The sequence below is a fragment of the Grus americana genome, chromosome 5 (genome assembly GCF_028858705.1).
Source record: "Grus americana isolate bGruAme1 chromosome 5, bGruAme1.mat, whole genome shotgun sequence".
Lineage (NCBI taxonomy): Eukaryota > Metazoa > Chordata > Aves > Gruiformes > Gruidae > Grus > Grus americana.
This window is the reverse complement of record NC_072856.1, coordinates 5,557,848-5,585,638: the sequence shown is the minus strand read 5'-3', so window position 1 is coordinate 5,585,638 and position 27,791 is coordinate 5,557,848. Positions and strand designations below refer to the sequence as shown.

The 27,791-nt window shown below is 38.8% G+C and overlaps 1 protein-coding gene across 7 annotated transcripts in view; it reads right to left on the bottom strand.

Moving 5' to 3' along the window:
* Positions 1–27,791, bottom strand: part of ANO5 (anoctamin 5) — a 61,244-nt gene that overhangs the window by 20,112 nt on the left and 13,341 nt on the right. For 2 of the 7 annotated variants that reach the window (XM_054826678.1, XM_054826680.1), the window contains 10 exons: positions 25,759–25,829; positions 19,160–19,207; positions 13,613–13,654; positions 12,305–12,418; positions 6,117–6,185; positions 4,630–4,914; positions 4,160–4,273; positions 1,970–2,136; positions 943–1,077; positions 1–106 (listed from right to left, as the gene is read on the bottom strand). In XM_054826678.1, the coding sequence (XP_054682653.1) occupies positions 1–106; positions 943–1,077; positions 1,970–2,136; positions 4,160–4,273; positions 4,630–4,914; positions 6,117–6,185; positions 12,305–12,418; positions 13,613–13,654; positions 19,160–19,207; positions 25,759–25,829 (1,151 nt within the window). The remainder of the gene's footprint in view (positions 107–942; positions 1,078–1,969; positions 2,137–4,159; positions 4,274–4,629; positions 4,915–6,116; positions 6,186–12,304; positions 12,419–13,612; positions 13,655–19,159; positions 19,208–25,758; positions 25,830–27,791) is intronic. The other 5 variants (XM_054826679.1, XM_054826682.1, XM_054826683.1 and 2 more) reach the window with 3 other exon arrangements.

The window sequence follows — 27,791 nt, the reverse complement described above, 5'->3', positions numbered from 1 at the left end:
CTCTGAGGACTCACAGGTGGTGTTTAGTCTCCAGTACTCACACTCTCGGTCACAGAGAGGGCACATGATGATCTCTCCTCCAATTGCAGGGTCACAGATTTCTTTGCTGAGGAGAAAATATGGTACAGTATCTGTTTTCATAGCATCTTAAGAGCTGCTGTATGATATTTATTCTTTCTAAATAAATTAAGAGCTTCATTTGTTCAAAGCTCAACATCAGTAGCTTCACACGGAAGATGCCAAGTGTTGTTACGGTCATTGGTATTAACCTATAGTTGGTCAGGGCAAGCCAAGAAATGCAGCAGCTGCTACAAGGAGGAGAACTAGCAAGTCACTTGGTATGAGCTTTCTAATTCTATCAGTAATAAATCAGGAGCTGTAATACACATGCCCTCTCCCCCAAATCCCTGAATACAATAAATCTTGGGACCCTTGAAGAAACAAATACAATGCTTATTTAAAAAGAAACAAACTCTGGCTTCCAAGATACTGGATCCCTCTTTGATGGGAGAACACTGCTGATCTGTCCTGTACCCATGCTTTTAGTAGGTAGCACAAATGATGACCTACACAAAAAGGTTAACGGACTACTTAGCAAGATAAATTAAAATAGAAAAGCTGAAGGCAACAATAAACACTTGAAACAAACAATTTTGAGAGATGTCAGTGGTAGTCTTAGGACTTTATGTATTGCAGGTACTCCAATATAAATGGCAATAAAATATTGCTTTTTGCCTACAAATTGAGTCTTACTAATTAATAGTCACAAGTTCTGCATTAGCTGTCCACCATCATTTCAGTCAATAAAGATAGCTGAAGAGCAAATCTGTCCCCTCTGACAAGCTTTAAAAGCTTGTTACCTGGTTTTTTGAAAGAACAAAATTTTCACATTGCTTAGCTTTTCCCTTTATAAGCCCAGGAGATGTTCAGCATTACACTCACCTGCTCATATTTTCATCCATTGTAAACAAGCCATAAAGAAAACAGATCAAGCCAACAACTGCTGCAAGGAATAACATCTCGGTGTAAAATCCTAACCAGGCAAAATAAATTCCAATCTTCTCACCGTAGTACTTCCTGAATACAAAAAAACGCAATTAATGGGAATACAAAGCAAAGTTTAAAACTGCAATAGAGCAAACTGGTCAGAGTCAAAATGAAACACTTGGCAAAATTCTCATTGAACAGAAATGTAAATGCATTGATGTACACTGGAAAAACAAGATCTGAAGCCAGCTGTGAGAAGTTTTGCAAGCTCTTTTGACCCTTTTTCACCTGCTGGCAGGAGCTCCAGCTTTAAAAAAAAAAAAAAAAAAAAAAAAAAAATCAGTCTCCTTCCCACAGGCTAACGTAAATGAAGATATACTTCTTTGGTTTTCCAAGGACTTATACAAATGAAACTGGGCAAAGAGTTCTGATCATATGGTTAGAACAAACGGGTAATTGACAGAAATAGAACTGGCTGTGTTACAAATGGGGCAACTGTAACCTGTGAATAAAGTAACATTTTTGTTATAGCACATTAGCTGAATCAAAAAGACCTTGGGTAAGGTTCGTTTAAATTTGGGTTTAGCGCTGAATTAAGAGCCACACTTCAAAACTGATTTTATCAGTGTTTCTTCAAGTTTGTGTTGAAATTTCAAAATTTCAAATCCATCTTTAAAAATTGCAGCAGATACTGATTGTAAAATGCAAGGTATTCTTTGTATATGTTCAGCTAAATTATCTGTAATATACCTGACCCCTGGGCTAGGCTGAAAGAGGCTTGACTTGAGATAAAGCATTTTTCCAGTTGCTAGTAAAAACCTGCGTCGTGTCCTCCAAGGACCTAGTGCCCCATTAAGTATCCGATTCTCATCAAATCTTCAAAGTAGTAAAAATTTCCCAGCAGGATCAAGCTACAAATGCATATACGCTTGCATTACAGTGAAAACCACATAAATATAATAAAACACAGGCAGCATTTTACCTGATGAGGTCCAAAGGCTGTTCTTTGTAGAACCGCAAGAAACGGGCCCACTCCATGTACAGCGTGTATCTCTCATTGTCACAGTTTGGATCGTTTGCCTTTTTCCAGTACTGGCACTGCGAGCAAATCAGAGTAAAGGCAAAACACCTCATCGACAGACTCAAATACTACATTAAAAGAAATGAATATTAATGTTGATGATGCATCCCTCTTAAAATTATGCCAACAAAACTAATTTGAAATTCAAACTTAACACTCTACTTCACCGCTTTAAGTACAACCCTCTTCATATATGTTTTAAGATAATACACACTTTCGAAAAACATTTATCAATCTTAGCCATTGAGTCAACCTGTACTGTAACCACATCCTGTTACTTTACACCGTGTAATCTACACTGGCAGATTACTGCAGGGAATGGTTTGATCTTTTACACTGCGTAACGTATTGAATTGCGGAAGTTCAAGCTTCCCTAAAGTAGAAAACCACTATTTTACTCAACTTCATTAAAAATAATGCAAATTTAAATCCCGTTCTCTGTACTTCCATCTCATTGTAAATTGCACAGCCAAAAGCATTTCCCTGAGAGATGTAAACTAGGACACATAAATAAAAGTTGTTTCCTGCCTCCAGCCATAGCGCTGTAATAAACTCCGTGCTGTGGCTTCTTGAGTTGTAAGGCAAGAACACGCAAACCTAAAGTCTGACACTAATTAACTTTCAGTGGTGTTTGTCACTGTCATGTATCTACCTGTCAAATACTAAGAAAATTTTGGAACTTCATCAGTTTCCTAGAAATTAAACAGCACAAAATAGCCGCAGTTTCTGACAGCTCTCTTTATTTTATTTTGTGTTGTTAGAACTCTACCTTTAGAAATACTTGGCTATGTCAAATATTCAGTCTGTGATCTTGGTTTTCCTTTTTTTCCTGAAGATGTCTCAATCCCAAAGAAAAACATGAAAATTGGTTTCCAAATAGAAATTGAGAAGTTTAAACAACCTAAAGTTCGCACTTTTAAAATATTTTAAAAGGTTAAATAGTTATTTTTAGACAATGATTTGTGAGTGTCTCATGATTTTTGGATTTTTTTCATACTATTTCTTAGCATTTAAGGTTGGTTGTACTTGTATAGAAGAGATTCTTGTACAAGTGCTTTTATCTGTGGTTTTGGTAGCCCCAACAGTATAAAGTACTTCCCAGCCTAGACTCTGATCAGCTAAACCTTCTCCCTGAAAACCTAAAGAACGCCCATTCATCCATTTCTTCTCATTTTCTAAGGGAGGAAAAAAAGATATAGATTTATGTTTTCAAATGTTTTACATAAGGTATTTAAAAATACCTTGTGGTACAACTCACAGATGTAAACAAGCAAGTTAAGTTCCATAAAGCATTGTGACAAATCTTAAATAACTATTAAAAACAAGGGGAAAATTTAAGATTTAAGCAATGAATTAAAAACATGACATTCAGAAGGAAAAAAAAAAAGAAATTAAAAAACCCCACAATCTGTGAAATACAGTGACTCATTCTTTTCTCCAAGGGATTTCAGGGCTAAATCCATGTATGTTGCATTAAAAATTGACCCTACAGCAAAACTAAATGCCAGTATTTACCATCCTGACCACACTTCCAGTATTTGGAGTCGCTCACCAAAGCTCACTAGGAGATGGACAGGTGACCACCCCACAGCCAACTGTAGGGCTCATGCAACTCCTCTGACTTCAGTCCCAACATGGTACGATCCTGAGTATTTATACAACTACAGGTAGTAGGTACTACTGTGTAACTATAGGATATGCATGTACACAGCCTATACGCGCATTGCTGGATGTATGCATCTACAGTACATTTTCATTCCTCGTTATCATCTTGCTAATGTACTATCGCATAATCTGTATCATAGACAGTATAGGAATATACTATGGAATAAGTCTCTTACAAATTATGTGACTGACACATAAATATATCCTAGAAACTCATCCACAGGAAGAAACATTTCAGCACATGAAAGCCAAACAGGAGGGCTGGCAGATATGTCTTGTGTGTTATAAACCAGAATCGATTACTGGGACAAATGCAGAAGGGTTTGAGTACATTTTCATTTCTGCTGGAAACAGCAAATGTCGTAGTAGGTAAAAAAGTAAAAACACTGGGAAATACTCAAAGGAGCAGAAAGCTAAAATACTTACATCGTGAAGAGGATATGCAGCTGAGTAGGTGCCATTATTTAGCAGTCTCTTAATCCCAAATTTTTTCTTTCCTTCTTCTGTTCCGTACGGGCAACGCGTAAGAATATAATTAACCTAGGATTCAAACACAAGGACTTCAGACATTTCCTGCTTTAAGGACATTTAACAAAAAACTATAATGGTTGTGCATTGTGCATAATCTGCAGCAGTAATACGCAAAAGCGGAAAGTATTTCTCCAGAAGGCCCTACCCTGCATGAGGCTGTTGAGGGCACACTTGCCTTGTAGACATCCCCAAGATCCATTCCAACAAATACCATTCCAGATTTCTAAGAAAGATGCACAGGCATCTAGGTTTCCTTGTATTTACCCAGCGATATCACAGTTTATATACTCCTTCCTTGCATGAATATCCCTACAGGTCTGTGTAAATCTACACGTAAATAAAAGGAGACAAATTAACATACGTACTATTCTGTTTCTCATGGATGGTGAGAAGAAAGTGCTCTCGTCATTAATGAGGTACAGCTCCTGCTTCTCCTTGCTGAACGGTGCTGTGAAATAATCTGGTTCAGGGTGCATGACCTTCTCGGGAAGCCTGAGTGGTGCAAGCATACAGTCCAGGGGGTTCTCCACCGCTGAGGGAATGTCATTTTCCTTGATGGGAACTTTAATATTCAGCACTTCTGCATACGTGATCAGAACCTCCCACGGGGCATGGATCTTCACAAAATAAATCTTGCCATCTTCAGATTCCTGCCCCAGGAAAGTTAAATCTGACATCAGACTAAACTGTGCTTTATTGCAAGATTTATGAGAATAGTTGTTATACAAAATTTATTGCCGTTTACATATTTTTGAAAGCTTATAAAAAGAGAGGGGGAATAGGGGGAATTTTTGTATTTTTTGTGGTTTTTTTTTTTTTTAACAGAAAAGCTTATCTGAGCAGTTAACTGTTCATAAAGATAACCTTTGCAGTACTACAAGCTCACAAAGGCTTTTCAAACTACATTAACCTTGTACAATGAGGCCTGAAAACTTTCATTACGCTCCGAGTCCACTGGAAACGCACGGGTTTGCGGCACAGGGCTGGCCTCTCGTCAGCCCACGCGTCCTGCAGACCACCGTGCTGGACTGTAAAGCGGTTCTCCTTCCTGGAGAGGGCAGTTTTCATACAGCAGAGTAGAGCAAACAAGACTCCTTGCAAAAAGGAGTTACAACCAGAACTCAGATCTGTTACGGCCTCACAGCTGTGATAAGGAATAATCTTATCACAGCCCTCACCCTACGGTATATGTTCTTCTAGCGTTCTTCGACATACACAGGAGAAAATGGCAATCAGAAGGTATTTTTTAACATACTGATAATGAATCGCCATGTAGGGATGTTACAGAGTCTAAACTTCAGCAAGAGTTATTTTGCCCCACCCAATCTCTGGCAGAAGAGAAGAGCGTGCTGACTGAAGACGTCAACATCCCAGGTTCTCCAGTTATTCAACAAACCAGTAATGCTAATCAAACATCCTCAAGTTGTTACACCAGGGTCCTTCCTCGTCGTAATTACCATATCCAGTGGGCACACGCTAACCTATTCACTAACTTCCAAACATGTTACTAGTTGTTAGGTGGGATTAAAATCTAGCTGTGGGCATATTTCCCATTTACATGGGTTTCAAAAAAGTCACAGATATTCTGGAACTGCTTTCTTTTTGGTATGAAATCAAAAGCCATCACTTCCTCCTGAATTAAAACTACTTGCACAATTCTTACGAACATATCTGGAAAAATAACTCGAATAAACACATTAAGCTGGTTTCACTTAAATTAGCCATGCTCCACTGGAATCTGCTAGAAAAATACATAATTTGTCTCAAAGAAACAAAGTGCTATACATTAATTAGTAATTTGCAGGTCCATTTCTTTGGTCTTAATTTTTTTCTCTCTTTTTTTTTTTTTTACCTTCTTATCTTCAGTTTCTAGTTCCAAACCAGCCTTTTGCAGATTGCTCTCAAATTCTTTTCTTCTTTCCTGAAGAGAAAAAAACCCCACACTTTATTAACCAATGAATTTGCAACTAACTAATCACTTACTGATGACTTTCACTCCTCCTAGCTGCCCCTTAACGACAACTTCTTAAGGCTGTGTGACCTTTGTAAAAGCAAGCAGACCAACAGACAAAAAAACAGCTGATGCAAACCAGGCCACTTCTGAGGGGTGGCCAGCCTAGTGATGGCAACACATCGGGAATTGCATTGACTAGCAACAGGAATCCTATTTGTTAGTTAGGAATAGGCACAGAAACTGCCCGTTCTTGTTAACCAGAGAAGTAAATCAAGTCATGCGTCTTGAGCATTTCTGACTCTTCGGAAGGGTGATCGTTCAAGTTTAGCTCTATTTCTAAGAGAATGCTAAAACCAGAGGAAAAGAAAAATTCTGGAAGCATCTGGAAGACATCGCTTATAGTAACATCTATTTACCAGTTTAACAATCGTGCCCGATACAGATATTCATTACAGACAATTCAAACACTATGCATCACAAACAAGGTAACTGTAAAACTAGATAAGACTGATAAATCAACACGTGTGAGCTTACATATGCTTAGCTTGCATAAAGTCAGCGTGGACTTCACGCAGCGATAAATAGATCTGCCAGTGGCAGTGCACGATAGCTGCGTGATCTCTGAGTTTGCGACCCTTCTTGAACTCTGCATTTTGCCAGGTAATTCCTAGGTGGTGTCTTTAGGTAACAACATTTTCTTCCCCTCCTTCTCTGTAGAATTTTGGCTCCTATTGGGAGACTGAATTAATTTCCTCTTAATGATATAAAATTTGCTGAAGAACTGCCAGAATAACCACAAGTTAAGCTAAATATAGAGCCCTAGCCTCTTTAGAAACTCTTAAATGACATTTTTCAAACACACTTAAACCCAAAATACCATAGTGTTCAGCCACTTTCCTTTTCCTGTGTGTCTGTGACAAACAAGGTGCCCTATTTGCATTTCAGTTTGCATAAACTACTCTGATAAATGAATACAGACTGAAGAATAGCTTTAATGCCCCTCAAATCTACGTGTATTGATATATTTTCCTGTGTTAGTGGCCTTGCATATTTACCTCTCACATCTGATTTTTCCAAATATTATTAGATATTAAATTCGACACTGGCCTAAGATAAACTTGCAAATATGGTAATTCCTGAGTTCTAGCACATGCGGGGTGGGACGGACTGCAATTCTATGCACTATTTTTTAATTATTCTATCCCATAAACCTTCCTGTATAAACACACCAGAGAACTCTTGTTTGCCGACCTACTGATCTAATAGAGAACAATACAACTAAAAGGTGATTTATGATTACATTCGAAAGCGCTATATAAAAGCTGACATTCAAGCCTGGCATCCAAAGCTACGTGCTATTCTGGATTACATTTTCTCCCAACGAAGCAGGCTGGCGTGCGTTCTTTCCCCAGCAAACGCTGGAGGGGAGCCAAGCGAATCAGCTCAGAGGGTTCACTGCCACCAGAGACACCAGCCAGCTCCTCCTCCAGCTGCGCAGCTTAGTAACTGAGCCAAAGGGTCTGGCCCCATCTAACTGATCTTTCCTTATATACACTTAGCGGGATAAATTGCAGTGCTCTATTAGAGATTCTGCTCTTTTTACCACCTTGCTCTCTTCCCATAAGCCACCTTCTCTGAAACCCACATAAATGTACTGTACTTTCCAGTCACTTGAAACAACCTTCTTTAAAGGGCAATCAATCTGCTGAAAAAAAAAAATGCCAAATACTCCATTTCTTCATGTCGCCGTCAAAGGCTTAAAATGGACAATATGTATCCTCGGACTAGCGCTGCTTTGTTTTAATATGTACTTGTAAGAATTTTAAACTTACTGTCCCAAACCTAAAAAGCTTGATCTGGTGCATGTATTTGTCACTCCGCTACAGATGCCACTCTGGAGTTGCATAAGTTGCATAAGTAATCACATCGGTGAAGACCGGCAACAGTGGGCTAAGGCACTTCCTCACACTTTAAGCCTCTCCAAAGCATGTCAAGGACTGAAACCACATTTTCTGAGACCACTGTGCCCTGCGTAGGAGAGAGGCCAGTAGAGCATTCGCCTCTCCAAACACCGCTGCGGCTGTCCCGTGTACTTGCACGGAGTAACTTTACCATCTAACGTACGCTTGGCTGCAATGAACCTGCCCGATAAGATTAATAAAGCAAGATTCAAAGTCCAGCGGTACTAATATGCCCAATGCAGATGCAGTACGGCATGATTAGTTACCTAAGGAAGACAGACAACTGTTATAAACCTGTTTCTTGATAACAATGCTGTTACTGCTAGTAACAACAATCAATACACAGGAGAATAAAATAATTTTAAGTTTACAACATATTATTCCTTAACCAAACTCCTTCTCCTCACTTTTCCCCTTTCTTTAGGCAGGGAACACCATGCTTACCAAAGTCTTTTACATACAAGGATGGTTGGGCTTATTCTAATTGCAGTCACGTGTAGGATATTGGGAAATAAATATGAACCTTGGCAACAATCACATGCTACTGTAAAGCACGCAAGAACTCCGCTCTTGGCTGTACCCTGAGAAAACACAATTCACCTCACAGGACTAACACACATGGGCTCAGTCCAGGCTCAGCCTGCCCACACAGTTCCCTGGCGAGAACGTTTCAGGTGAGGTAGAGCTTCTTTAGCAAAGGCTCCTTGTCCTCCCATCTGCCTGCTGCCACGAGAGCCCAGGGCAGACGAGATGGATGAGATAACCGGCCCTATCGCAGCACCGCGGGGCCTGCCCGCGTGGCTTGTGAGGGTGCTCTGTGTGCCCTCCGAAGTGCAGGAGGTGCCAAACACCTTCCTTCCACAAGTGCCGGCCAGGCTGCTGTAAAGCAGCGCGGAGAGGTGCCCAGCTTGGATCGAGCCCTGTTTGCAGCTGCTCCTGCAGAGCCAGGGACACGGCTTCTTGCAGTCGGCAGTCTAACAGGGCGCAGCAGGAGCAACAAGCGTCTGGATTCTTGCTGCGCCGGCTCCCTAACTTTGGGCTATCTGGTGCCTGGAAGAAAGTAGAATTTTCTGTCTGAGATGATGAAAAGTGGGAAAGGACCAGATAAAATTTCTTTCTATATCCCCATGTCCTACTGGGGACAGGGGGCCTCTGCTTCCAGTAAACATAGGAACAAGCAACTTGGCACAGAGATCCCAGAGTCCTAAAGCTCTGGAGTCTCTTGTGAAGAAATACACTTACGGACAATAAAAATCAGGTCCTGGTCATACATTAATAATTTGTTAGATTTTTTTAAAAGTTATATTTATTTTTCCATGTTGACATGCATTTCACATGTGGGTAAAATATTGCCACTTATCTGCTAGAGGCTTTGAGGAAAAATATAAAGTATTGTCTCACAAAAATGTAATCCTAATTTTTGTTTAGAGAGACTTTGTGGTTAGAATTTATTCATGTATCTTATAGAAGGCAAGTTCAAAACAGAGTTTAAGCCAGAAAGTTTCTGGGGAACATCAAAGAAGTTAATGCATTTGCTCTGCATGAGACTAAGGGAGAAGATTAACAGACTGTCTCTTATATCTGTATCAGGGCTATGCTGAAACACACAAAGAAGTTATTAATCCCTTTCTTAGAAAGGCAGAATAAAGCTGTTTCCTTGAGACAAGGAAACAAAACCCTTTGTAACAACTGTTATTCTCTTCCTATGAACATTTCTATTCTTAGCTGTTCCATATTGCTGTATCATTGTACTACGGTAAAAGAAATTCACATTTCTTTGCCACGATAACTGCGTAACAGCAAGTCCAGCGTGTCAGATGAATTCCAAAGGCTGCAGTGCATCAATATTTAAATCTTGTTACCACAAAGACAACAGCACAGCACTTCTATGCTAAGTAGTCTGCATTAATTTATGGGCATATTCATTGTATGAAGGCCTATGCTGCACATAAATATAGGGCAAATTTCATTTTCTTAGCAGATTCCACAAGAACTGCGCAAAAACTGACGTGCTGTAAACATCGATACCTTCACGCCTGTTTGTTCTGTGATCGCGGAGCTAACCTACAGGGTCACAGACCAAACGCCTTCATCACTGGGGCCATAAACTCTTTTGTGAGTAACACACACATACAGATTACATCTCACAAAACTTGATGTGGATGTTCTAGCCTTTTGCAAGGCAGAGGAGTTTCTTCCTAAGCTCATTTTTACCTCAAAGAAGAGCTACAATATTAGCTACTAACTGTTGGGTTCTTCCCCATGTGAATCCTTCAGTCGATAATGACACCCTCGTACACGGCCTCTGGTCTGGCCAAGATTCCTGCTACCCTCTAATGACCATAAAGCGGTGAGAAGGAAATTGCTGCACACAATATGAATGAGTGACCAGACTGAGCATCTGGCTCATTCCCTTCTCGTTTGAAACATTACCTAAATAGTCTCCATTTCTTCCCTTGTGTTATTTAAGTATGACTAATGGAAAAGTTTATTTTAAGAGTTGCTTTCACATATTTTGCATGGATATTTTTTTCTCCACTCTACACTGACTGGTCTCCTCTTCCTTCTTTTTTAAATGCATTTTGCTTTACGGTAACAGGAGGAATCTAGTTTGGATTACAGCCTGACAAAGAATGAGCGTGGGTTTGAAAAAGTATGCCTTCACATAAACCTATGGTACCATAGCTATAATGTAACTCTGGTTTCCCAAGTAAACCTCCTCAGTGTGGCTAGCTGACGACAGAGATTCTTGCTTTTTTTAAGGTAACAAGAATACGATGCAGGGACTTGTGTTCTACAATGGATCATATTTGCATATAGGCAGCTGGAGTCCTTAATGAAAACAGTATTTCCTTCATAAAAGAATGTAAGCACTAAGGGATTTTTTTAACATCCCAATTTTGTAGTTTTTGTTCAAAGGAAATTATAATTTTTAATTATGAAACACTTTAATATGACAAGATATAGATGAGAAGCATTCTTTACTTCACAGACCTTTAGTTTTGGTCAAGATTTTGTCATAAGCCTCGGTATAATTAGTTTTCTTCAGAAAGCCTTCTCTTTCAGAATAATGTGATCACATGTTAAACAAGTCTTTTTTGGTCTGGTTTTTTTTAAAGAGCAAACTTTGGAGACATATATTAGAGAGATAGTTTATAAATGTAACCTCTGCTGGCTCAGAAATTAGGCAGCAAATAGAAAGAAAACAAAATAATTAAAATCCCCGCAGGGTGGGTTTGGGTTTTTTTAAATATTATGTTTATAAAAAGTTTATTGCTTGTCTTGGCTGCATCTCATAGTACTGGATTTTTAGTTTGAATTTACGTATCAGTCAAGTTAGACCTCAAGTGTCATTGTGAGCAAGGAACAAATACACGTGATTTACTGACTCCGTCTGACCTCTGCTGCCCTTCAGGCAACTGGGTCTCGCTGGGAAGTTCGGGGATGATCATTAACTGGCCTTTCAGAGACAGCCTGTACTTCATCCTCTGCTACATAGGAGATCTCTTATTAAAGTCATTTTAAATATTCTTCTGGAAGAATGAATTCACATATGTAGAAAGCAAGTCAAGCACTAGGAAGAGCTCAAAGAGGAGACACTGTGTTTGTTTTACTCAGAGTATAAAAAAAATCTTAAAAGGAAAATTGCATGGATTCTGGGATCTAAGAATCTATTGCTGGTCTAACTGAAGTCAAAGGATAGGGGGAAAAAAAGTTATTGTTAGATGTTATTTGGATAATGCTTTGCTTATGGAGAAGAAACCTCCTTCACTGAACAGTATTTACAAACATTTCACCAAAGCCACAGCTAACTATAAGACTGTTAAATGAAGAAAGCAAAATCATTTGCATTACTTTGCATTGATTGTATAATATACTGACCAGCCTAAGTAACAGAGAGTGATCAATTCCATAAATAAAGCCCCAAAAATCTAATAAGATTGGGTCCTGATGCGCAGCAATAAATTACACAGAAATTTCAGTATATGGAATGGCTTTTCACAAAGCTATAAAATTTTTAGCTAAGTCCTATTCCAGCTGACTGTAGTGATTTGAAAGGCTTAGTAATTGATATTCAGGTTATGATAGATAAGAATTAAGAGGACCTCAAAAAACCAAACTTACCACCTTTTTTTCCCATTCCTTATTAAGATCATCCACATAGGAGAGAACAAAATCAATTCTCCTGACACCGTCCCTGAAGAAAATAGAATCTTTGCTTTGATGTCTTTTATCAATCTGTGGAAGATACAGGCATATGATTAAAAAAAACCAAGTATTGCTCTTGCTCTAAAATGTAACAGACGACAACAAAGTTTGCCCAAATTGCCTCAATTCTTCAGTTTCTTCATCACTGAAGATAAACTTGGGCAAGTTTTAACAAGGGTTATATCCAGTTAAAATTATTTCCAAATTAACTGCTTACATCCACAAACAGTACATGTAAATAACCGGTATATGAAGACTATAGATATGTTAGTGTAGCAGTACTTGTGAACAATGCTATCATTTACTCCTGCACAGTCTTTACAGTGTGTCATAAATGATCAAGACAAGTGTTATTTTACAGCACGATTTTTTTCTGCCGTTAGATCAGAATGCCACTCTACACAAAAGCCGGCTAGGGCACAGTTCTTCAGCTTGAAGCAGGTAGCAAAAAGTAAATTCCATGCATTTTCTTCTACATGACAAGATTCACTAAACCAACCATCACAGAGAAATATGTCCCAGTAACAACCATGTACAACAACAGCACACAAACAATATGGGGGTTACATTTCAAAATTGAGTACTTACATTTTATTAGATTTATTTTTCTTCCCAAGAAAGTATCAATGCAACAGGGCAATTAGTATTCCAATTGATTTATTCAAGACGATATTTTAATTTATCAGCATGCCAGAACATCGTAATAACAACATTCATCTTTTTCACTGATTAGGCCACAGCAATTAATGTTAAGCAAATAAAGACTATTACCTCACTCTCCTAGGGAAGTTAACACACTATTCGGTAATATTATTTATTATTGTATCAGGATTCAGCTCTACCAAATTGTTTACGAGACTAGAAATTCACACAGCAAAGTGCTTTCCATAGAAGCTAATATTCTGGTCTAAATTTAACTCCATGCTAAGGAAGGTTGGCATTGGGTTTTTTAACTACACCCATCAGCCAAAGCGTATTCATGTAGAACCGAATTGGGGTTTCATTTTATTAGAGTAGGAACAAAAAAGAATAATTCAGAGGGTTATGACTCTGTCTTCTCGTTCTTAAACCATGCAAGGATGCATGTGAAAGAGTTCTCTGAGAAAGCACAGAATATTTGTAACTGTGCACCTTGCTCCCAGTTAACAAAAGGCATCACACAGTGAAGCATGTTATTACTGCAGCCATCCAAGCCACTTGCAATATCATTCATCACTGTTTTACCCTGAGACGTCGCTTCAGGAACAGCTTATATCTCCTTCCGCTCTGCTGGAATAACCAACAAGTAGTTAGCAAGCCCCCTGCTCCTCTCCGAGATCCAAACCAACTGCTTCGAGCACATACCCTGCCCCCAACTAAAGTTAGTGAGAAGTTTGTGTCCTTAAGAAACCCAGGAAAAGCTTCCGACTATTAGAAAAAACACAAGCACCCCCAAACAGGATGACTATAATGGGTTTTTTAAAGGCAAAGCGGTGCTGGCATCATTTTGATAATAAACTCAGGTAATTTCAAATAGTAACTCCTAAATTGCTAACTGCCATCATTTGGCTACTTAAACAGATTTTAAAAAAAGAACAATACAGTTTCTTTGAATGCAATGCCAAGGTCACAAAACGAGCGCTGGCTAACAAATAGAGCCCACTTTTCTCTTATGCTCACTGGGACATAAAAAGACAAATGGCAACCACGTGATTCCAGAGCTGACAAAATTACAAGCAATAATATCCACATACTCCAGGACATACAGTTATCTTCAAATAGGCTCAAATTTAATAATAATTATAAAAAAAAAAAATTAAACACCCCCTTTGTTCCATAGTGTTGCACAACTGTATGCATCTTCACTAGATACAGTGGTAACTGCTGAAACCAGAGAGTAGCCTACTGGGACGATCCGTGCCTTCTGGAGAATTCTTGTATTTCCGAAGCTATCCTTGCCTTTGGGGAGCTACAAAACACTATGTTGCAAATCAAAGTATCACAAAAAAGCTGAAAGAAATTATTCCCTGAAAATGCTGCAATCCTCTCTTGGCCTTCCCTCTTCAGCAATCCTGTTGGCTTTTTGCTCTTCTTGAGAAACATTCACAGCATATCAATTAAAGCAGACTACTTTGTAAGAATTGAAATCAGGACAGCTACCTCAGAAAATGCTTTTGCTTACGAATGCAGTAGATAATCATGCAAGACTAAGAGGCACACAAAAATCATGTAATCCAATAGAAGAAAAGAAACAGCATTTTCCTATTCTATTTTGTGCTTACAGGGTTGGGTTTTGTAAGTATAATTGTGACTAGAAGCAAATTGCAACTGTTTAGATGTTAATTTGATTAGCACATAGAACCACACCACAACTACATAGCCTCAACAGTACTGTAATTATTCAGCATTACAGTAAGTGAACCCCAAAGTGCATTCTAACAACTTACAACGTTGGGAATTGGCCCAAAACTAGACCACTCCAACCACCAATTTAAAAAGACAGAAATTGTGCGAGCACAGATGATATCCTTGTGAACTAACAAAATCCAGACACACAAAGGAAAAAAACCCTGACAAACCAATAAATATTTACTTCAGTAAAGCTCCTGCCAAAGGAGCGTCCCAAATTCTTTGGGTAGCACAGTTATAATTATATTATACAATTGAAGTAATACTTTAGTGCCATCAAAGTTTGCTCATTTTCTAAGATGTATCAGAATCCCACTCAGTCATTAAAGGTCTGACTATCAATTTTAGAAGATATAGCAGTCATTGTTGGATCTGCTTTGAGAAGAGGAATACTTACCACTTCCCTCTCCTTCTGTACATAGGATTATTCATCATGGATAGTGACAGGCCTACTTAATCATCCCCTAAATTTTTCTTTTCCATTTTGCTGCATTTGTATTTCACAAGAAGAACAAGATCAGTCTTGCAGATTCATGCAATTCTGTGCATACATCTGCACTTACAGGTTTAAATATATAAAATGTCATTAATTTGCATTGGTTGCATCAGTGAATCACAAAACATTACAGATTAGTACATCTTATTTCTTAACAGCTCTTTCCAGAACTGTATTCAAATAATTGATCTTAGACAACCCGCATTTATTAAATGAAGTTACACCTCATCAGAGCAGATATTCTGTGACGTGTACCTTCTGGAACACAAGTAATCCAATTAAAATTTCCCAACGCAGCACAGATAGCAAGCAGAAGCTTTTGCATAATTGAATAATACCCAATGAGGAACTACAGAAGAGATGGAGCCTCGAGGTGCATGGTGAAAACTCAAGAAAACAAGTTGGAGCAAGGGAAATTCCTACTGGATGTGAGGGTGTGGTTGAGCAGGAGCAGGTACAACAGGTTGCCCAGACAGACTGCGTCATCTCCATCCTCAGAGATTACACAGCTTGACCAAGCAAGGTCCTGACTGAGCAACTTGGCTCAAGTATGAAGTCGGCCTTGCCTTGAGTAGGAGCTTGGCCAAGGAGACCTTCGGAGGTCCCTTCCAATCCAAGTCACTGCACGATTCTATGAAATGCTGTTACTGCAAGTGTTTAGTGTTCATCAGTGCTACCAAAAGTTGGATAAATCCATCAGTTACAAAGCAAGTTTACAAAAACTACTTGTTCAAAAACAAATACTACCTTCCTTTTCTGTAATAACTTTCCAATTTTAATAGTTTAATTATCTCTGTAAGAAATAAGTGACTTCATGGCCTGCGGTCAGATCTGCTAATTGAACGCTCGAGCAGTCTATCATAAAGAGCTAAATGTTTCATGTAGCTACATAAGTGCAAACTTAATGAATTCATATGGAATTATATTAATATTCCCAGTTATCCCATAAGTGTTAACTTCTGTCTAGACATCCAGCAGGGGTCAGGGTATTGGACCATGTTCAACCTAACAGCCCTCCAAGTACCCAGACTTGCAATCCCCACGTTAGACACAAACTAAAGCCCTGCAGTAGGAAATCCTGACTCAAACGGGACAGGTCACAGCAAAGGCCAAGATGTCAGCATGGAAATAAAAGCACAGCTCAAGACGAAGCAAGGCTGTAACAGCCCACGTTCAGTTCTGCCCAAACGGGTTTGGGTAAAGCGTGCAAACACCGGCTGGCAGTCGCACACTACGTTCAAATCCATCAAAACTCTCCCATGCTGCTAAATACTTGACGATCCTTGGCCACCCTGCTCCCACAGGTAGCTCAGATTTGCTTCTCCAGGGCCAAAGCAAACAAGCCAGTCACCGCGAACAGGAAAGGGGAAGCGAGCTGCTGGATGTGGCATGAACCACTTAAACCTCGTAACAGAAAGCGCTTCAGAGAAACGACGTTGCATTGAAGCTGAAGAGACTGTGGCAAACGTTTCCGTGGCCCCGCTCGGCCACCAAAGCGCCCAGACAACTGACCTTGGTCAGTACAGCCTGCTACCCCTTGGGGGTCTAACGATATCACAGAAAGCAAGCACATTTTGCAGATTATGCCTGCATGATTTAATCCTGTGTATTTTCACAGGACTCAGAGGGTTTTCTATTTCTGGTCATTCACCTAATAGGAAATTTATGTCCTTACAGGCCACTTAGCACAGCTCTCCTTGTAGGCAACAGAGCTTCCTCCAAATACACCTTGCTACTACACATCCTAGCCCTCTCCACATCCGTACTTCAAAGACCAAGGAACTTGGCTTCAAGCAATACTTTTCGAATTAATATTCGGTCAGAAAACTGCAGGTTTCTTAAGGGCCTACACTCAGAAACGCCCTTCCCAAATTCAGTTCCCCAGAGTTCAAGGTTTCACAGGTATCCAACCTCGCAGAGCTGGGACTGCAGGTTCAGACCTCAGCATCTTCCACCCTTTGCTTCTTGTATCTCCGTGGAAAGGTGGTTTAGAGCAGAAATGTCAATAACAAAGCGATAACCAACGCTAATCTGAAATGGAGGAACCCAATGCATTAGCTTCATTAGACTGACAGCACAGTGAAGGATCTCCAGCTATGAGTAACGGGTACGCTGAGAAGTTACGTGAATAACGTGATCCCCATCAGCACATCTAGGAGTTATACTATCGCAGTCCTACATCACACGAAAACTGCCTGAAATTACAAAATAAAACTGATTTGCAACATTTTGCTTGCTTACGAGATATAGTCTACAGACTAAATATTTAGTTTATTTACTGCATACCTTTGATGATCACTCAGGCAAATTAGCTTTTATCACAGACAGTGTAAAAAACCAAAATAACCGCATTACAAAGCAATTAGTTAACTTACAAATTAACAATCCACTGCAGAAAAATTTTCAGAATACAGAAATGGACAAAAGGGTTTGAAAGCTGAACCAAAATACAAGAAAAGCTTCCGTAATTGACAGGGTAGGAAACATTCAATGGCCTAAAAACAAAATTATCACCCTCACTTAGATACCCAGTTTACACAGAATATTCATATACCCCCCCTTTTCATTGAATTAAAGATGTTTACAGCTACAGGAATAACATGATAACATGCTGATTTAAGTGCCACTATGCTAAACATAACCGTTTGATAACATTTATTTCAAAAAGCTCCTGGAAATGCATTTACACACCATAAGCAAATATATAGGCACTCTACTGAAAAATCAAAAAGGCAAATTCCTGATTTATGCACAGTAAACTCAGTTCCCATTATACCAGCGTAGCCCTTTGCGTGAAGTTCTCTTCAATATTCTTCGTTGGAGGACTCCACGCAACTGAAGTGCTTACCCACTTCAGAGAAGTGTGTTAACAACACTCTTACCACCACACAGCTCCATTTCCAGTGATGCTTCATGCAGGCTACAAAGTTGCATACAAAACTACAACCTTTCCCATTCAGAGAAACACAAAACGCCCACGTCTTTTCTCGTAGCTAAAACTCGCAAGCTACTTTTTGCACCTTCATCACACCTGTTTCAATTTTGAACCACATTCCAATCTGAAAGCTTGAAAACATGCATTTCAAAGCAGTTTAAGACACCGAGATATTTGCACTAAAATTTAAATGCACAGAAAAAGCCTCTCTTGGATAAAAGAGCACATTAAACAAGAATAGAACAAAGAAAAATAAAAAAAATATGCTAACAGAGCGTATGTGTTAATGTAAGACACCAGAGCCCAATGTAAGCAAGCAGACAGTTTTAATATACCTCAGCATGTACTTCTTCGCTTATCTTAAATGAGTTTTTGTATTTTTTTTTTCTCCATAAAAGAATAACGGTTGTTTAAGTTTTCTGATATATTTGACAATTAATATGATTATCTTGTCTGTGAATTTCAATAAGAGGATATTTTGACTCTTTCCTTATTACTACAATAAGAAAAAAAAGGCAACACATTTCAAATGGTGTCAGTGTTTCTTTCTTGCTCTTTAAAATGTTTTAAAGTATCATGCTGACTCAGAGAGCCCTCCAGGTTATTATGATAAAAAGGAATCCCCCATATGTTAATAACACCATAGTCAGAATATATCCTATATCCCATCAAACCAAAACAATCATTAAAAAAAGCAAACTTTCCAGTTTACTCCACCAATACTTTTCAAATTTGTCTATCATCCTTTCGATTTGCTTGAATTTATCATTTAAGCCATCACTAGGAATAAACTAAAACACCACATTCATTTTTATATGCTAGAAAATTCTTTTTGGAAGGATGGCTTCTTTGAAACTGGAAAATTTTCTGGTGAGGGACGTTTTGGCATACGGTAATAGAAGGACGCCACACAAATTCATGCAAGGAAGCATGAACATTGCTTACTGCTTACCACTTGATGTTCAGGGATGAGTAAAGTAGTCTCAGTGCTGTTTAGGCCCTGCCAGTGGCATCACGGGAAAAACATAATGTTGTTAGCAATGATGCAAAGGATGCTTTAAAATAAAAGGCTATTTCAGAAGAAACAGTGTAGCTTCTGGTTTAAGTTGCTGAAAAGCTGTTCTGAGCGATAGTTGGATTTTCAGGCTAAAGAGTCAGAGTTTAAACAAATCTCTACTTCCTCAGATGAGCTGGGTCTCCAGCCTACGCCACTGGCTTTTACGTGGCCCATACTGATTTTTCAATATAAAGAATAACAACTTTTAATAAAAGCTATACAATATTCCTCAGCATTCCCATTATAAAAAATAAAGTCTAAACAACTTGGCACAGATTACTGTTTACGAGCTGATAAAGAACACCTTTTACCAGTACTTTTTGCTATTTTAACACTGAAGACAGAAAACGTACATAGCGCAGACGGCTGCGCTTGCATTCAGAACAAACGTGGCGCCCCTTACTTAGCTATTTTTTCAATACAGACTGAAATTACACCACGAGCACCGAATGAAAATAAACGTGGAGACAAATCATTAATCTCAGTGTAGACAAGGCAAATTGGTATCAGTAATTTAATTGTTATGCCTAATGAGACCAGTGAGGGCTTCCCAGCTTCCAGTTGTGATCCACGCCTGGTGAGGCCCTACCCTGATTTTACTTGTACAAGATCTGGGCGCTCATTATTTTCCTGTACGCGGGTCTGGAGCGTGCCGCAACGTGCTCTGGCCAGACTCCACGCAGGGGTGGGAGGAAGACCAAGAGCAGAGGACTCTGCAGAGCACAGCTCTCCTCCGAAGACCCGTCCGTAAGCTATCTGGGTTCCTGGCCCACAGCTGTATGACTGCATGAGCAAAGGATCTGGACATCAGGCTTCGCTACTGAATCAATACTAGTTTGCAATACCTAAGCTGTTTTGCAATATCTAATTCTCTTAGTCAGTAATTTCTCACGCTGTTCTGTTGTTTTGCTTCTGAAAACAAATCACAGACAGGTTTAAACAGTGAAACCAAATAGTGTGAGCACATTATAAAAATATGACAGTTCTCTGTGGAATTAGATTAACTTTCAACAGAAGTAGAATGCTGACTTCATTTCATTATTGTATCATCATTTATTGGTTTAGAGTTGTAATATTTCAAAAAGTGTATTTCCCAAAAACCAATTTTCATAAATTACTGCCTATGATTTTTGAAATTAGAAATGAATATTTTTCACTTTTATTACAATTTTACTTGAGAGAAACCACACAGGTCCATTCCTATAATTCCGTGAAACAAACACGCTATTTTTGCTCCTGTTTACATTGCAAGTAATACATACACACATCTTTACGTTCTTTCTAAATGATGTCATCTCTGAGTGTTTGCTCATCTAAGTAAGATAAAAATGTCCTTTTCAGAATTCAGTCCAATAAACACAGAAAGATCAATCTGGTTTTTGGCAAGGAACCCACATGAGAAACAGTGCAAATACAAATAGCTGCACTGTGCTCTTACCCTAAGATAGTCGTCTCACCTGGGTTTAGAAATCTAATCCTCACGTCGTTGATGCTGCTGGAAAAACCTGCACTATTTGTAGAGAAGGGCTGAGACACTTAAGCAAAAGATTTTCTCCAATTATACACTGACAGTATCTGCCATGTAAAGTACTGTGGAAATCTGACATCAATGAAAGCACAGCCTTGCTTTTCATCGCTGCCCTACGGCTCCTGGCCTCTCCATTGCACACCAGCCCCCATCCAAGTTGGTGCCCTTCCATCTGCTTCTCTTCCACCTCTCCCATCCTGTACTCCTCCCACCCACAGCTTCCCACCTCCTCCATGATGAGATGTAAATTCATATTTTAGCCACCTGCTGGTCCGCAGATGCTGCCCACCCTGCTCCACTCCAAGATAAAATTGTAATACGTGTAGTGGAACGCTGAAGTTGGGGATGAAGACACACAGCTGGCAGAGTCCTTGGTACATTCCCATGCGTTTCGTGAAACGCTGTCCTGTTAATCTAGGGAACTTACCCGGCTCTCAGTACAACTGCCTGAAATTAATTAGCTCCATTCATGGAGGTTAAGTATTGTAAAATTGGTGATAGCCAACAAACCTTGTCCTGCACGTTTAAAGTGCAAGTACTCTTGTAGAGACACGCCACTTTTTCATTATATGCCAAAGTCCATGTACAGCACAATGGGGCTTCAATCTTGACAACGGATGACCCCCAAAACAAGAACCAACCAGTGCCTTCAGAAACACTCAAGTAGTCCAACTTTGCCGAGATGGAAAGCAAGGCTAAAGAAGGTTGGCAGTGATGGCAGCAGCGTTGGGCTGGTCCTTTGGAATCCACTCTCATAGCTGTAATAGTATTTTATGTTTCTCTCTAGATGAAAACCCACTGAATTGAAAAATGAGCAAGTTTCTTCAGAAAAAAAATCAATTCATTTGCAACACCTGCAGCACCTGCTGCTCTCAAAAAAAAGTAATCTGTGTCACATCCCTAATTTTGGTAAAACCCGTTGCTTCAATACATTTGATGGAGCTCTGCCAATTTATTCCTGCTAACCTGGCTTAAGTAAAGACAGCTTGTTCCCAGGTTTTCTCACGATCAAGTTACAATATGGAAAATCCTGATTAACAGAAATTTTTAGTATTTCATTGGTGTGAAATTAACAGGAAAGGTGAACATCTCATGGATAAGTGCAAAATTAATTCCTACCTTCTCACAGCAAGAATAGGGCACAATCCTACAGCTTCACTCAGAGAGCAGTGCAGGCATCTGCCTTTTATGAGGGTGAGAAACTCAGGGTCCACACACACACAAAGCAAACATTGTTACTTTGTACTATTTAATTGGAATAGCAAATAGCCCTCCGTATACACCTCTTACAGATGTTGATAAACTACAAACTAGTTAATGATGCAATCTTCCACAAAACCTGTACTAAATTTACATTTATCCCACTTGAATGGCCTAAAATTTTACTATCAGGAAATTTAATACAAATTCCATTTTTTAACCTTTCTTCCAATCTTGAATTAACCGATCTTCTTCCCTCTTAAGAATAGGAATTGTATTTTGTCAGTGGGCCTCACCCTCATTTACTTTGTAACTTGAACAACTAATTATAAGCACTAAACAGAGATGCACCATGCTATCAGAACAGAATTATGTCATTATACATATTTTTCTAGTGCTTTTTCTGCATAAACATAAAGCACAGAGGAAAAACAGTGATTTCATTCACTTTTCCAATTTGCTTGAAAGGACTTTCAGAGGCATTGATGTATTTCTTGGAACGGGAACTCCATAGAGGCTGACTCAGGTAGATTCTACACAGAGAGTCAATTAGGACAGTTGCTGATCCCTAACAGAAGTGGCTGTCTATGAGTTAGTGATTTAACAATGACGTAATCTGAAACAGACTCATTTGAAAATACCCCTAACGTATCCTTTTTTTTTTCCTTTCCAGTCTGCTGTTTGCTGAAAATATCTCCTTACCTCCCTGCATGAGAAAGTGTCTAGAAACGATACATGCTATAAGGCTTGTAACATGAAAAGCTGTTGAACTCCAAGCGATCCTGTTTCTTTCGTCCTTGCGCGAGATTAAGGGAAGAAGAAAAATAAGGAGACTCAACAAGAAGCAGGTAAAAAAAAAAAAAAAAAGAAAAAAACAGGGTAAAATAGGGAAGAAGCAGTGGGTTAGAGCACAAATGCAAAATCATGAGGAAGGACCAAAAGCACCATTGATTGGATACTCGATTGCTTTTTGAGCCCTGGACTTCCTCTGACTTTTGTATATATGCTGGCAGGCTTCACTACAGACTTTCTTTTCCACCTTCATTTCTGTTTTACTTGCATTATTCCTTATGCACAAATCACATAACCCTTTACAGATTACAAAAGAAAAAAAATGCCACTGAATTATGGATAGGTAATGTTGTCTGTTCTCCATAGTAGGATCTAAGATTTTTTTTCCCCCTTCTCTGTTGCTAAATCAACAATAAGGCTGCAGCTTTTTCTCCCTACTGCTGAGCAGAAGCATATTGTTGTTGCATGTTACGTTTCTTCTCTTCCAAAAGAAAAGACAGCCCAAGCATAATGAAGTTGTGACCTGAATGTAAATTCATTTAACTCTTTCCCAATTATCTTTTTATGAATGCATTCTGTTATAAAATTACCTGACTTAAATTGTTTTAAGACTTCCAAGTGTTCATATTTTCCAACTGCAGAAACAAAGTTAAGTACAGGGTTAAATAACAAGAAAATTACCAACCTACCCCAAGAGTAAAATTATTGAATAAAAAAATGTGCTGTGTCAAAACAAGAACAAAGCCTGTTGACCTGAGCTCAAAAGGGTCTTGATGAAAAGAGGGAAAACCATGGCTTGTCTTCCATGCCAGGATAGAGGACCCTGCTCAATTCCTGTGGGAATGCATCAAGGATGACAAAAGGCAGCCTAGCAAAGAACTGTGGGGAAAAAAATTCTTCCAGTTTATAGAGAAGAAAATTGGAGTTGTGACAACACAGGAAGATAAAGGATTAGCATGATATGGAAAAAAAAAAATAATCACAGCTATCTTACTGTTGGAATGAATTCGTGGAAAAACTTTGAGGATAGACTTAACCTGAATATCTAGGACATTGATCATCAAGAACTAAATCTGTCATGGCTGATAAGAGCATGAAACTGGGCAAGAAGATTAAGAGCAACTTTGCAACTTTATGTCTTGCTAACGCACAGAAAGCAAAAATCAGATAAATGAAGCTGTATTAGGGGACATGGGGTAGGATAACACAAAGCACAGAAAAATACTAACTTAAATGTAAGCAAGCATCAGATAACCAGTTGATTTGCAGAAATTAAGTATCCAAAGCCAAATAAGCTGTCTCTTCTTAGAGAGAGAAAGGAAAATAACAAAATAAAAACCCAGAGTCATCAAGTCAACTACAGACTAATGTCGCTACTATCACAATACTTTGTGATATTTAAGAACAAATTATGAAGAAAAATAATTATGTAAGGAACATGCATAAGTAGAAAACAAGAGAAAAGGCAGCATGAAGTTACCAAGGAGAGATTTTTGAGACAGTAACCAGAGAAATTTTTCATAAGGAGACTACCTCCCAGAAAAGAAAGTGCTGAAGATCAAAGTCTCCTCTTCTACCCCATCATGAATCTTTCAACTTTCAAGCAAGATTCAAATCCCATGTCTCTACATTTATAAGACATATATGTTGCACCCTTCCTCCCACATTTCCTGCCTTTTCCTACGTCCTAAGTCACAAAATGAATTCTTTCAGGCTTTGGTGAAATAGGTCATCTCCACCTACTCAGACACTCAAAAAAGAACTCAGAATCAGCTTCAGACCGTGATGCTCATCATGATATGACGATTTGTATGCTATAATTTGAGATCATATCTGCCCAGAGTTCAGTGAAGTATTTGACAGGGCTGTACACTGAAAATTTTCCTGCAGAAAAAGATTACCACAACTCCTACAACAGCTTAAGAAAGTAGCAGGGTGAACACACCCTCCATTTTTAAGATGCAACTGGTAGATTTATGAAAACATTTAGACGATATGGTTGCATGTGCTATCAAGATAAAGAACTGTGTAATCTAGGAAGCACTTCTGGGTTCTGTCTGCACATGACCATCTCCAAATTTGCCTCTTAGAGGTAGGTGAGGACATGCTTTAAGAAGTTCAGCAGAACAGCTATGGTTTTTCAACACTCAATTCAATAGCCATCATTTCTGAGTGCTCATGGCCAGTATGAGACTCTACATTGACAGAGCAACTATTTCTTTTCCTGTCTACAACTCTTCCTATCTTCCTCTAAGCATATAATAACCATAATAAAGAAATCAGACAAGAGCAATTACAATAAAATACCAATTTAAAGAATGCGTATTTTCAATATTCTTTTTTAATCTGTTTCTTAACTGAGTAGTAATCATACACCACTATCTATTTAAGCTATTGTGTACCGTACACATTAAGCAATGAGGTACTGTGGAAAGATGAATGGCTGATGATGCTATTTGGATTGCACATGTTGCAAGGAAGAGGTATTCTTATAATTCAAATCTTCATTTGCTTTCTCATAAATCTTGCTGCACTGTCAAAAAGTTCCTAGAGCAGAGGAGCAGAGGAGTGCCTCGATCTCCCTGTCAAGCCAGCGATATGATACGCAGCATAAAACAAAGTGTTGGGTTTATGCAGAAGCATTATGTTTTTCCAATTGCCAAAACATTAAACGACCGTGTGATTCTCATTTCAAGACTGATACTGGAAACACCGTTAAGCCCATACTGTTTTCTACTGTGTTGTAGCACTAACACTTCTAAATCTCTCATGAGACTCAGTGTGTATCAGTGTTACTTTCATGGTTTTGCTCCTTCAGAACACTAGAGGAAGAAAATATTTACATGGATAAAAAAATGGAGGTGTAAGACAATCAAAAAAAATATTACTTTTAAAACTAATTCCTTCTTTCACAGCAACCGTTCCTCTTTCTTCCTACCAGTAGCATGTTAACACCATCAGTACTGTACCTTACCTCAGAGCTGCTTGGGACTTCTGATCCTGTAGTTGAAATAGTTTCACATAAAGGTCCGTTGCATTCTTCCCCTAAGGAACATTGAAAGAAAGATTCACATAAATACGTTCCTTATTTTAAAATATGATTGTATCTGGAAATGAAGTGAACCTTGAAGGCATGGAACTATGAACAAGCAAAAGCTGGAAAATAATACTCAACTACATAAAATCTTAAAGAATGGTTCTTTGAAGGGAAAAAACGCTGCGAGACACAATATACTCAGTCTGTACTACCTGGTTGTAACCTTGCAGTCACAGAAACATGTTTTTAAATGTGACAAAAAAATCTGTCAGCATCACATATTTGATGAGATAAAATTCTTTCTTGTCTCCAGTGTCTGACAGGTGACTGTCAGTGAGAGTCTCACACCTGGAGCTTCGCTGCCTCAGTTATCAAAGTTCAATTATCTCTGGGGTTGTTTGCTAGAAATGGAATTATTTTTTTGTCGCTAAGGGATTAATGGTGCATAACCTCAAGATAACAGATGCCCACATAATGGAGATGTGATGACAGGATCAAGAATACTAATGCCAACTTAAATGACTAAGCGTTTTGTTTTGTTTTTTAAAACAAACAAACAAACAAACAAACAAAAAAAGCCCAGCTTCATTTTAACAACAGTACTGAACTCTGACAGGACTTTCCTGCAAATATAACCAGTCCACCAAGGAAAGTGTTACTTAAATGTTTACGTTATGGGGAGGGGGGAAATTACATTGAATATCTTCACACTCCTAAACCATCGTGATACCTTTACTGGGCTTGCTGCTCTGAACCTACTCTGGACAGAAATTCAGAGCCCATAAGCTAGGTTCCTGCTCCAAGAAGTTTTTGGAAAGAACCATGTCTCCGCTGGCTAGACAGACAGACCAGTCTCCTAAATCAGGCATCTAAATAACTCCACCACTAATGGAAAAGGATAAGCAATTTTGAAACAGCTCGCCACAATCTAGAGCAGGCATCTGATAAAGTTGCCTCTTTCTTAAAAAAAAAAAAAAAAAAAAAATTCGTCATACTCCTTTATTCATCAAACAGCAAGGAAGTACTGATGGGTATAGCTTAGACTGGACAGACTGACTACCTCAGCTTAGACTGGACCACGGTCAGACAACTATAACTAGATTACTCCTACCAATAAAACCAACCTACTCTTTTTTAACTTGCAAATATTTGATGTCAAAATTGCACCCAGGCAGGATATAAACTGTTTTTTCTAAAGTCTATAATAAGCTACTTAGACATAACTTGAGAACATTTTGTTTCCTCTTATTTTTTTTCTTTTGTCTAAGTTCACCTACAGAAAACAGTCTCTGTAATTTATAACTGTACATATGATGTGATGAGAAACTGGGCAATAGTATATAGGAGTATATAACATATAATGAAGTTTCTGAATGCTAAGACATTCAAAGTTGTCACATGCTATTTTGCTAAAGCAAACTATGCCTGCAAAATCTGTGTTAGCTGATATAATTCGAACACTTAAGTTTTATTCATGCACCTGTAGAAAGATGTTTGCATGTGCTGATACAAGTTGGGAGGCCAGTATTAAGCCATCTCTAAAAAAGTTAACGCGGAAGTAAATAATTTGGGCTCATTCTGCCTACCCAAAAATATCATAAATGCTACAGGGACTACGCTGTAAGACAGACTACCAAACACAGAAAAGTTTTACAGGAACAGCTTCAGCACAGAACTGAATTCACTTCACCTCCCAACACAGCACAAGCGTTCAACATGTACGAGAAACAAATGACAAATAATGGGAGAATGTTACAATAAGAACAGAGAAGCCTTGACTCAAAAAACAGCTATCAAAATATTCAGATTAACTTACTTGAGAAACTGCTTCTGCAAGAATATTCCTAAGCAGGGGGTCTACCTTCATACAGAGCTGGCTCTAATAACATGAAGCGTGGCAGCTGCCCAGGACAGCAGACCATTGCCTGATGAAGACAGGGATCATCACGAGCATGCTCTGCTGCCTGCTC